This window comes from Tympanuchus pallidicinctus, unplaced genomic scaffold (assembly GCF_026119805.1).
Source record: "Tympanuchus pallidicinctus isolate F22 unplaced genomic scaffold, pur_lepc_1.0 scaffold3, whole genome shotgun sequence".
Lineage (NCBI taxonomy): Eukaryota > Metazoa > Chordata > Aves > Galliformes > Phasianidae > Tympanuchus > Tympanuchus pallidicinctus.
In genome coordinates, this window is record NW_026294747.1 from 20,946,653 (window position 1) to 20,958,185 (window position 11,533).

Below are 11,533 nucleotides of genomic sequence, written 5' to 3' on the forward strand. Positions count from 1 at the left end.
TTTCTGTATTCCATATTTCTCTCCTGGGGTGATGTCGTTTTATTGCTGCTGTCTCCTCTGTGCTGCTCTCTTTCCACACCAGTGGCAGTGGGGAGAAGGCGTGTGGCGTCCTTCCTCCCCTGTCCTGCAAGGGGAACAGTTGGCATAGAGGTCAGGTTTCTTCACGCCAGATGGGGTGTTGGGTGTTGTGGGTCCTTCCTTCCTCCCCCCCACCTCCTCCCAAAATGTCCCCTAGCCAGGTGGCAGCAGATTGCAGCCTCCTGCCTGCCGGAACAGCAGGAAATGGCTTAAAGCAGAGGAGATTTCAGCCCACATCTCCTCAGGAGGTCTTTCTGCAGGGACATTTTCTTTGTAGAGATTTGTTCCTTAATGCTGCGAGCACTCTTGTGATTCTCAAAGTGAACGTGTGCAGAAGTAGCATTTAAAAGATTCCTGCTCCTGGTGTTGTTTTGTGATGCCAAAAGGCTTGATTTTTCATGGGAAATCAGCCAGCCTGAAAATTTCAGGTGGTACATCTGGGTGTTTCTGCCATTGGAATCAAGTGCACAGCGTGATGTTTGTTTAAGACGGTAAATGTGTAGAGTGTCCAACTTACAGGTAGCTGGAGGAAATTTTTCCCTCATTATGTGGATTTGAAAGCAGTGCCTCTAAAAGCACTATCCAGAGGTTTATTTTCCAGTCACGAGGCTTTACTTCCTTCCTAGAATTGTTTTGACAGTACGGCATTCCCAGCCAAAAGCTTATTGAAAAAGTTTTAAACTCAGAATTCGTGACAGTAATTTAAAGTAGAATGTATTGCAGGGCTGTTGGGTTTATCCAAAACCGAATGTTTTTACGTACACAAAGGATTCAGAGAGGGGATTTTTCCTGGGCAGTTTTGTTTTTGCTGTTCTCCCCAGAATCCACCAGCAGTGGAGCAGATGTTAGGAGCCTCTTTGCCTACGGAGCACTTTTGGATTTTGTTTTCCTTATTTCCCCATATTCTTGCCATCTCTCCCAAACTGCCTTTTGTAGCCATTTGCTGTCCCAGTCCCACTGCTACGTTTTTTGTTCATGTTTATCTCTAGTTGTTTCTCATACGCTCCCTGCAGCAGGTGTGTGATGCAGCAGGTATCAACTGCGCTTCTACTTTTTTCCTGTTCCTTCATTGTGACGTGTTGTTTTTCAGCAGAGTATGGATGTCTTTTCCATGAAAAGCTGAAAAATTGCATTCCTCAAAACCATTCATTCCCTGTGGTTTTCCAACAGATTGCCTTTTCCAAGTAACTGCCACGTTTTCCAAAATACAACTCTCAGTCCTGATGGTAAGGAGTAGGTGAATAGAAGCTGTCTTTGGTAAGGATGGAGTGTTGTCTTTTGCCCCTAGAGAATATGCAGAATGGAACTGTTCTTAACAAAGAAACAGAAAACAAGAAACAAAAACAAGCCAGCCAAAAAAAACAACCTCCTTGTGACTGGTGCACAGGGTTGTTCCATCAATAATATATAACCCTTTGTTCATTTAACACATACATAAGCAGTGGCATTATTAATAAACCACAGTGGTATCAGGAATCTATGTCACCCCACTACTTGCAGTAAACATCTAATCATGGGATACTTGAACGTTCAAGCATAAGCTCTTGATGAGGCTGGAGTACAGCTGAATAAATACTGTGCTGTTGGGCCATACCTGCTTGATCTGAGCACGTTCTGTTTAAAAACAACAGCAATGTTCACCACTTCTTTCAGGGAAAAAAAATATTACGTTTTATAGTTTTCGTTGACTTTAAAGCAATCCATAATTTTATTTCTCCTGCATCAGATTTATCCAGCTATATATTTTCTATTCGTCGTGACTGACGGGTTGAGTTACCTGCAATCTGCTTCTGCCAGTGGCAATTCAGAGAGAGATGGGGTGCCAGGAAGGAGTTAAGGAGCCAGAAGATTCATACTGCAGCACTGGCTGAGTGCAGAAGATTGTTCTCCTGGGGAGTTCAGATAGGAGCTCTGGGATGGGTGCTGCAAATCCATAATGCCTCCTTGTCAAGTACTGCTGCTATTGACTTAGCTAAAAAGCATTTAACACCCGCTTTGCCTTTTCTGGTCATAAACATTTCCAGATTAGATATGAAATCTGCCTCACTGTGTTTTGTTTTTGAAGTGCTTTTTGTAAATGCTCAAGGTTTCCATAGCAACTGGTGCCATTTGTTTAAACTGGAGCTCACCGGCCTGTCCTCCTGCACCTCACTGCTGCTGGGATCCTGCAGCTATCACTCGTTTTCTTGGCATACCTGGGAGTGACTCGTGAGTACTGCGTAGTGGCTCACCAGCAGGTCTCTGTAAAAACATGGGCCCTTCCCAGAGGGCCATCGCTCAGTAGGATGACAGATGTGGGCTTCCTCTCTTGTTGACCTGTTTGATTTACCTCCTCTTCCTGTGCACCATTCTGTGCAGCTTTAGATGGCTGTGTGATCTCCCTGTGAGAGCAGCACCCGGGCTGGCTGGCAGCTCTCTGGCTGCCCACACGATGAGGATGTGTCTCCGTGCATTAGAAGATGGGTTTGGTGCATCTTTCCTTTGCTTTAAGTGAAGGAAGTGGGGAGTAAATTGAAGGCTGTTACCAGAAAACTGAGCACAGAGGTCCGTCACACAAGGCTGCCACTTGGCTTAGGTTCCCCAAGAGGAACAGAGCCAGCTTGTGCTCCTATGGCTCAGGAGGGTTTTCTATGGCTGAGCAAGACTTCAGGGATCACCCAGTCAGATGGTACCCAACCAAGAGCAATTCCTGCCTGTGCAACAAATGCCGGTGTTTTTATCCTTAGAATGGAGCTGGTTTTTGTCTTAATTACTTACAAACAGGCTTAAAAGGAGAGGGGAGAGGAAAGGACAAGTTTGTTCTGCTGAAGTACGTGGGTTCTCTGCAGTGGCTGTAGCCACAGAAGGAACTGGGAGTTGATGGTTGAAAAGGTGGATCCCAGCTTACGGTTTTTAACCTGAAGTGTTTAAAACATGAGAGAAGCAGCAGATCCCCCCAAATATCAGCTCCTGTTGTCGAGCCGTGCTCCCATCGTGTATCCTCGCATGCTGCTGCATCTGCGGCAGTGCTGGAGGAGCTGCAGCCTGCCCTGACCCTGTCAGCCCAAACAGAGGAAACTTGCATAGCAGTTTCCGTCAGGGAACATTTTGCAGCTCTTCTTGAAAACAATGAGCTGTATTACCCCATTAATTAGAAGTAGAGTGATGACAGCCAAACGCTGTTATCCTGTGGCTGCTACTGAAGTACTGGCTTCATTTCAGCTATGGCTTTATAACTAAAATAATTCAAAGCAAAGAATAACGCGGTGTATTTCTGTGAGGAGCATTAATGCATTCAAACTTTCTGGTCTCTCCGTTGTCCAGTGGGGAGAAGGAAGCATTACAAGTTACGGTGGCACAAAGCACATGAGAAGTCAGGCTGGGCTGCAGGCTGGCTGAGGGAGCAGCAGGCTCAGTGTGCTGGGACTCAGCACAGCCAGGGTGCTGCTGCCTGCTTGCCACAGATGACAGTGGCTGTGCACCTCCAGCCGACAGGCTCTAATCAGCCTTCCAAAGGGCCTCGTGTGGCCTGCACACCTCATCAGAGATGAGCAGCACCGGGCCCTGTGCACAAGGATGACCTCAGCTCTGCACTATGTGACAGAACCACCCCACCATGGGAGCCCCCTGGCAGCAGGCTCTGCCATCCCGGCGGTGAGGTCGCGTTTCAGCACCAGGAGCACTCAGATTAAAGGCATGATTTAAGCCGCCGGAATAAATATAGTTGTTACATTAGCGCATTGCAGGCCTAACTTGGGGGATTATGTCACAGGATATTTTTTTTCAAATTGTCTCAACTAAAAACTTCTGGCTTCCTGGTTATTGCCATGGTGATGTTGCTCCCAACTCAACACTGAAATTTCCCGGAACCGTTTATAGTCCCGCCTGCTCAGGTACCTGAAAGGTTTTACCTGAAAGGAAACTTTTGTGTTTGTGCTGAACAAACTTGGAGGGCAGCTGGGGCTGCTAGTGCTGAATTTCTCAGCAAGGCCTGGGATCCTCTGGTGCTGAGTTTGTTGCTAGCACAGATGCATTCACTAGGCTTGGTGTGGGTGTGAGGTGTCCTGCCCCACCACCGGGACATCTGGGTTGCTGTAGAGAAGAGCTCAGCTCCAGAGACCCCTGGATGAAGGCCCTGGCCCTGGTGTGGTTGTGATGGCAGAGCCGAGATCCAGGGATGGGCCTACTCCAAGCTCTTGTTGTGCACTTTCGGCTCAGGGGATGCATTTAGCCACTGAGATCAACCAAAAGCTTTTTCTCTTATTAAGTTAATTGTATCTCCCAGTACAAAGGCTTCAGACTAAGCCTGGCCTTGAGGCTACTGCAAGCAGCCAAGGAACATGCTTGCAGCCAGATGTCTCCTCACATCGAGGCTGGAGTGTTGCTGGCAGTGCTGCCCTATGTTGCCCATATCTCGCTCCCAGCCCCATGTTCTGGAGCCAGGCTGCACTGGGACTGCCCTTGCTCAGCTCCTTACCAGGCCTCAGCAATATTCTGTGTGGGTGAAGCTGCCAGAGGGTGTCTGAGTGGACTGTTCTCACATTCGCCCTGCATAGGGAACAGCTGAGCCACATCAGGTTCTATCTCCCTCCTTCTTTCCTTCTCTGCTTCTACCTAGCTCTGTCCCCATCGCTGCCCTATGCAACCCTACGCTATGCTGCCCTATGCCCTATACTGCTGACTTATTCTGTGACCCCTTGGCTTGAGCGGCTCTGAGGTGTGGTTGCAGCCTCTGCTCATTTATAGCATTTATTTCAGCTCAGTGCTACGTGTATGCCATTTCTTGTCTGTGGCTCTGTTTGTGCATCACCAGTGTGGCCGAGACTGTGGGGAATGAAAAATTTTAGGGTCCTTCGGATAAGCGGACATAGGGTCAACTGAAGCAGGTACTTAACCCTGCTTAAACGCATCAAAAGGGGCAGAAGTGGGAGGAGATCTGGGCGATGGTCGCGGAATGGTGGTGCTACGCGGTCTCCATAGTTTATTGTGGCGTTGGGGTGCCTTATCCCGGCCCGGAGCTGGGCTTGTCCCGAGCGCAGCGCTGAGGGGCTGAGCGCCGGACCCGCGGCTCTCAGCAGGGGGGCAGCGGGCGGTGCGGTGCGGATCGGGGCGCGCCGCCCCGCGCTCTCGCAGTGCCCCGTTCCCCCGCGGCCGGGGGGCGGTGGAGGAGAGGCGGCGCCGGGGGCGGGGGGCCGGGGCGGTGCCAGGCGGCGGGGCCGCGGGTGGGCTCCGCCGCCGCCGAGCGTGCTCCCGCGTGGGCACCGCCGCTCTATATAACGGCAGCGGGCGCAGCCGGCTCGGCTGAGGCAGGCGGGACGCGCTCCGGTCGCATCGCGTCGCACCGCATCGGATCGCCGGGCACCGCGCCGCTTTCGGCACCGCGCCGCTTTCGGCACCGCGCCGCTCGTCGACCGCTCCTCGGCTCCGCGGCGCTCCCGCTTCCTCTCCGCTCCGGCACCGTCGCCCGGCACGGCCGAGGCAGCTCCCCCCGCTCCGCCGGCCCCGGCCCCCGCGGCGGGCGGCCCCGCGGGCGGCAGGATGGCCGCCAAACCCGCCGAGCTGCTGGGGGTCTGCTCCAGCTACCAGGCGGTGATGCCGCACTTCGTCTGCGTGGCCGAGGAGTTCCCGCCGCCCGCCCGCCCGGCCCGGCCCGCCCGCGGCAAGGCACGGCGGCCGCGGCAGTCGCGCTTCAAGACGCAGCCGGTGACTTTCGACGAGATTCAGGAGGTGGAGGAGGAGGGGGTGTCTCCCATGGAGGAGGAGAAGGCCAAGAAGTCCTTCCTGCAGTCGCTGGAGTGCCTGCGGCGCAGCACCCAGAATCTCAGCCTGCAGCGGGACCGCCTGGGCAGCTGCCGCCTGCGCAACAGCCTTGACTCCAGCGACTCGGACTCGGCCCTTTGAGGGGCGGCTCGGCTGGGCTCGGCTCGGCGGGACCCGGCCCGGCCCGCGGACTGCACCCGGCGGCGGCGGGGACCCGGCGGTCGGAGGTTCCGCTGCGTGCCGGGTCGCGGTGTTTTCTGAGAAAGCGCTTGTACCTTCGTTTCTATTTGATTGTATGAAACTCTCCGTCTAAAAGACAAAAAAAAAAAAAAAAAAAATCTTTTCTATCCGTTAGAAGAAATGAGCTGTTTTAGATGCATTGAGCTGCCGGACTTTATATTTATTTTTGCATTTAGACTGTCGACTGCATTAATTTAATATGTTTCTACCTGAATGTCTGTTATTATTTCCATAAAAGAGTAATAAAATCCGATATATTTGCACAGTACCCCCGGGCCGTCCTTATTGCGGTGCCCTGCCCCCCTGCTGCTGCTGCCGCTCGCGGAGTGCCGATGGGACGGAGATGGGCTGCGGAGTGACCTTACGCAACTTCGTTTGCTTTGTTAAGATGGTCGTGTTCGATTGGATTGATGCTTAAGGACTGCTTGGAACTGGCTGTGCCCAAAAGCTTGTAGTTGTGTAGTTGTAGGTGTAGTTCGTGGCTCGGTGCATTGACTTTCTGCTCTTAGCCGAGGGTTCCCGCCCCTCTTCCCTGCCTACAGCTGCATAGTGCTGCGCATGGGTTCAGTACCCGGGGCCGATGTGGGCTCCTATAGCTGCCGTCTAGTAGCGAGGGGTGAGATTCACCCGGAGCTGATGGGCAAAGGGTTTTAGTGCGGGACAAGTGAATTCTTTGGCACTTTGGGGTGCATGAGTGTTTGTGAGGCTTCCCAGTCTATGATCACGTATTTCTCTGCAGAGCGAGAGGCAAATCACAGGGCTGGGAATCTCCGTGCCATAATTTCTCAGTCCAGTGGCAGCATCCCTGTGCTGACAGCTCCCCTGGGGCCCTGCAATCATCTGTTACCGGGGTTACCCCAGGTGGTTATTGGGAGCTTCTGACCAACATCACTACAGTGAGAGGTGGAGAGGAGGTTCCTTGCATCCTACCTTCGGGTGCTGCCACACTGATGCACCCCACTCTGCCCTCCTCGGTGGCAGAGGTGCAGGTGAGTGTGACAGATGGGCCGGGAGCAGCCTGGTGTGGTGTAATGACCCATACAGCACGGGGAGCCATGCTCAGAGCTGCCTCTGCCTGGGAACTGAGGGACAGCAGTGGTGTGGGGAAGATTCCTTTGGGCCGGTCCTGCCACAAGTTCTCTGAGTACCAGAAGAGTCTTACAGTATCCTGTGCAATGCGAGAGCCAGCCTGGCTGGGCAGGAGGGGTGAACTGTAAGCAGTAAGCTGTGCCCACAGTGTGTAAGCTCCAGCTTGCTCCCTCATCAGCCTGTGACCTCCAGCTGCCCTCAGTGCCCAACCCAGGACTGCTCTCTGCGCCTGTAGATCCAGCTTCAAGAAGCAGGGCGGTCAAAAACAATGCTTTTGAGAGACAGAAAGGGCTGGATGTTAATACAGAGGTAAGAACGCCATCCCAGTGGCTAGGCTGAATAAGTTCCTCTTCAGCAGTTCCTTGTTAACAACTTCCTGCTGCTTCTCAAAGCAAATGACATGCAAACAGGAGATGCCCAGGTGCAGGCTGGTGTTTCCCTTCCCAGCACTGCCCTGTGCAGCAGAGAAGCACAAAGTGCTTTAGCTCTGTCCCAGAGAGGCCACGCAGAGTGACTGACCGCCTCGCTGTGAATTAAGAAGGTTCCTCTTGCCATGGTTTTTAGGACCGTGGACATCCATCCTGTAAGGGCTGCGAAACCACTGCATTAAATTCACTGAGACTGCTTCAAAGGCTGCTGAGGCTGCCACCCTCTGCCCAGGCTGCAGATGTGGGCTGAGCGTTCCATTCCATAGGCACACAGCCTAAAGCACCCAGAGGTGCTGTGTAGTAGAGCTGGGATGCAGCCAATGGGCACTGGCAGGCTGCGTGTGTGTGGGAGGGAGCGGGGAGCATGAGGAGAGAAAGAGCAGAGCAGAGCGCGTGGCCCTGGGCTTTCTGAGCTACACCAGCAAGGCCCTGAGCACAGCTCTGGTGCTGCCTCCAGCCGGCTTTGTGCCTCAGCGCCAGCTGCCTGAGCCTGTGAGCATGGAGCACAGCACCTCTGGGTATTTAATGAGTGCAATTAGTGTAACCGGTGCCAGGGGACAGGGAACTGTGCCTTAAAGCTGCACAGCTCCTAATTGCGGTGTCAGAGTCACATCGGTGCTTCTACTGTTGGAGAACCATCTTCAGGGCTATTGAGCTTGTGACCTGGGTCATTTTACCCTGGTGTTAGCATAGAGTCAGCTCCTGATTTCAGCTGTGGTGGTGCCAGCCTGGCTCTGGTCCCTTCTCCTTAGCAGCTTGAGCTTTGTGCTGATGTTTCTGAGCACGTTCACATGCTGGCATGAAATTCCGCAATGTCCAGGGCACCTCTCAGCTTTGTATGACCCTGCAAATGTCTCTCAGGTGCACTGGGGAGCAGAGCCCCTGCAAGGACATGGGAAAGGGCTTTTCCTTGGCCTCCGAGCACTGGTAGAGAGCAGCAGAAGACCTTTGAAGCAGAAGACTGCTTTGGAACACAGATGAGTAAAGTCCGCCTGAGTCTGATTTCAAACAAAACAAGATTGGCTGCAGTAATTTACAGCTCTGTCTTGAACAGGGATTCTTTGTTTGGAAATACTTGCATCTAAGATGTTGAAGTTATTTATTAGGAGTTGGTGAAAGGGAAGTTTTCTTCCTTGGCTTGATTTAAAACCCTGTTGTTGTGGAAGATTTCCCTGCCTGTGAAGAAAATGACCTTTCTTGGGCAGGAGGGAAGGGGACTGGCAAAAAGGCAGTGAGGGAGGGGGAGAACACAGCTCACTTGTGGAATGGCTCTTGGCTAGCGCAGAGCTGCATGAATGATGTTTATGTGCTTGTTGCTTTTAGTCCTGGCTTCTGGCAAGTCTGTGTTTTCCCTTTGAGAAATGCTTGGAGGTCCTGACCGTGCTTGTTAAGGACTCATTTCTGCCTCTTTTCACAGCAGCCTTGAATGGCTGAGGGAACTTGAGCTTTGCTGTCCAGCCAGCTCCAGGGAAAAGCAGCAAGGCAGAACAGCTTTTTCACCGTATCTGAAGTAAAGGCAAACTAAAGTGTGGGGAGAGGAAACATGGGAGGGAAGAACGTAGAATCATGGAAAGGCTTGGATTGGAAGGGACCTTAAAGATTATGTAGACCCAACCCCCTGCCACGTGCAGGGCTGCCTCCCACCAGATCAGGCTGCCGATCCAAGCTGGCTTTGAATGTCTCCAGAGATCAGGCACCCACAACCTCTCTAGGCAACCTGTGCCTCACCACTCTCTGAGTAAAGAATTTCCCCCTAATATCTAAGCTAAATTTCTGCTCTTTTACTTTAAAACCATCCCTATCACTATTAGACCATGCAAAAAGTAGTCTGTCCTCCTTCTGGGCATAAGCTGGTTCCAGATTTCATCCACCAGAAATCCAAGTTCCTCCCCACAGTGTTGTTCTCAAAGAGCATTTCTCCCAGTCTGTGCTAATAATTGGTATTGCCCCAACCCAAGTGCAGCACCTTGCACTTGGCCTTGTTAAACCCCATTAGGTTCACATGGATCCACTTTTCAAGCTTGTCCAGTTCCCTCTGGATTAAATCCCTTCCTTCTATTGTATCGACTGCACCACTAGGCTTGGCGGCAAAAATACCCAGCCTCTGACAGAAGCTGCATGTGGCCATTCTGCTATGGGACAGCCAGCCCTGGGTGACCTGCCATGGGGAGCACCCAGGGATCCAGGGAAACGAGTTGCAGTGTTGCCTGCTTATTCTAATTAGGAAGCGTATCAACATTTTTCTGTGGCATTTTTGTTTGCTTCCCAAAATAAACATTAGACTTACCAATCAGCTCCTCCCTTTCCCAGAAAACCAGTCCCAAATAACCAATCTGCTAGCTTTAGGAGTTCAGCTATTAATTTTATGACTATGTCTACATTGGTAAAGTGTCCCTATGTATTTTTATCATACAGATCAAGCAGGGAAGAGACAAAACTGCCTGGATTTCTGCCTGGCTTTAAATGCAGCACTAAGTTTAGGATTGCAGGCTGGGAGAGCTGATGAGGTAGACAGCAAACTAATGAGAATTGTCACTGAACTTCATACAGATTTGGCAAATGACTGCAAGGGGGCATGGATGCTAATGCTGTGGGCTAGAATCTGCTGCTGGAAACTTGTCTGAACGTGTTGAATAAAGGAAGCCCACTGGGAAGTCTTTGGCCATTCTTCGGAATGGGGAAGAAAACGAATCCTCAGGGAGGATAAGGCAGTATCAGAAAAACTGTTTTTCTGTGTTGGTTCACTTAGTTCCAAAAAAAGGTACATCAACAAAGGCATCTGTGTTTCCTACTGCAGGGTGGAGATGTAATAGTGTGGGGCCTTACAGTTCAGAAAATAAAATGAGGGTAGGAGAGAGTTGCAGAAATTCCTGAACAATTTGAGAAGATGAGGAACTTGTTCATGATTTCTGAGAATACGAGGCTGGAGCACCATACGAGTTAGCAGACAGCAGGTTTAGGGCAAACAAAAGGAAAGACTTTTCTTTCACAGTGAACAGTGGAATCATACTCCACTCCTCATCCTCCCATGTCTGTGTCCCTATGGATGTGTGCTCCATCTCTTGCCCTCTGCTCGATGCCTGCCTAAACATGTGGGGGCTTATCTCAAAGTGAGCATCAGCATCATCTCCAGAACGCAGCCAGATAATGCGGGAGAAGTTGGGTGCCAGCATACAATTCCTTTCCAAATGCCGTGTTAGCTCTGCTGCAGAAAATGGCTCTTTCTGGAGGCGGCAGGGTTAGCATTTCAGGGGGCACGGTTATGAAAATAAGACGAATGTCCAAATAAAAATAATTGGGCCGAATTTTGCAATGACTAAATAACTCCACTCAGTAAATGGAATTATACTGAGCAAAGAATAAATCACTCCAGCATTTGGCTCCAGGTCCACTGCTGGAGCCCGGACAATAATAACAGGTAGACTGAGATTATGCATGAAAAGCCAGGGTTGTGCTTTTCCCTGCTGTTACCAAGTGTGCGGTGCCTATTTTTGTTGAGTATGTCTCCAGCTCACGTACAGCGAGCTGGAAGCTCCTGTCGCCATGTGATGCCCCCACTTCCCTCACAAATGAAGCCACGCACGTACACAGCGCCGTGGCTGGGCCTCGCAATGGCCTGACGTGTTTCCTGCTGCTTATCTGCAGGCTGGGCCAGGCCTGCCAGGCATGTGGGCTCCAACGGTGCTCATGCTCTGGGTTTCCAGGTCCCGTTGCTCAGCTCACACAGGCACTGCCCCTGCCTGAGCCTCCAGGCGGTTCTTTTAGGGTGCTGTTGGGAATTTTATTTAATGCTGTCACAGTAAGGAAATGCCAGGGCTCCCTTGTCAGTCCCCTGGTATTTGGGAGGCTTCTGCTTCCCACTTGCCCTCAAGGCTTCTGTGGCCTCGCTGTGCTGGGAGTGGGGCTGCTGGAGGTGGAAAGCAGCCTCTTTTGGCCGTGCTCCTCAGGATAGAAATATG

At 51.6% G+C, this 11,533-nt stretch overlaps 1 protein-coding gene across 1 annotated transcript; it reads left to right on the forward strand.

The window, feature by feature from the left end:
- Positions 1-5,325: 5,325 nt before the first annotated feature.
- CUNH11orf96 (chromosome unknown C11orf96 homolog) lies at positions 5,326-6,325 on the forward strand. The gene has a single exon (XM_052692567.1). It carries the CDS (start codon positions 5,596-5,598, stop codon positions 5,956-5,958), a length of 363 nt encoding a protein of 120 aa, XP_052548527.1. The 5' UTR covers positions 5,326-5,595; the 3' UTR covers positions 5,959-6,325.
- Positions 6,326-11,533: the final 5,208 nt, after the last annotated feature.

Bases quoted from the DNA above. Each gene is read 5' to 3' on its own strand.
- CUNH11orf96 (XM_052692567.1), top strand. From the start codon at position 5,596: ATGGCCGCCAAACCCGCCGAGCTGCTGGGGGTCTGCTCCAGCTACCAG.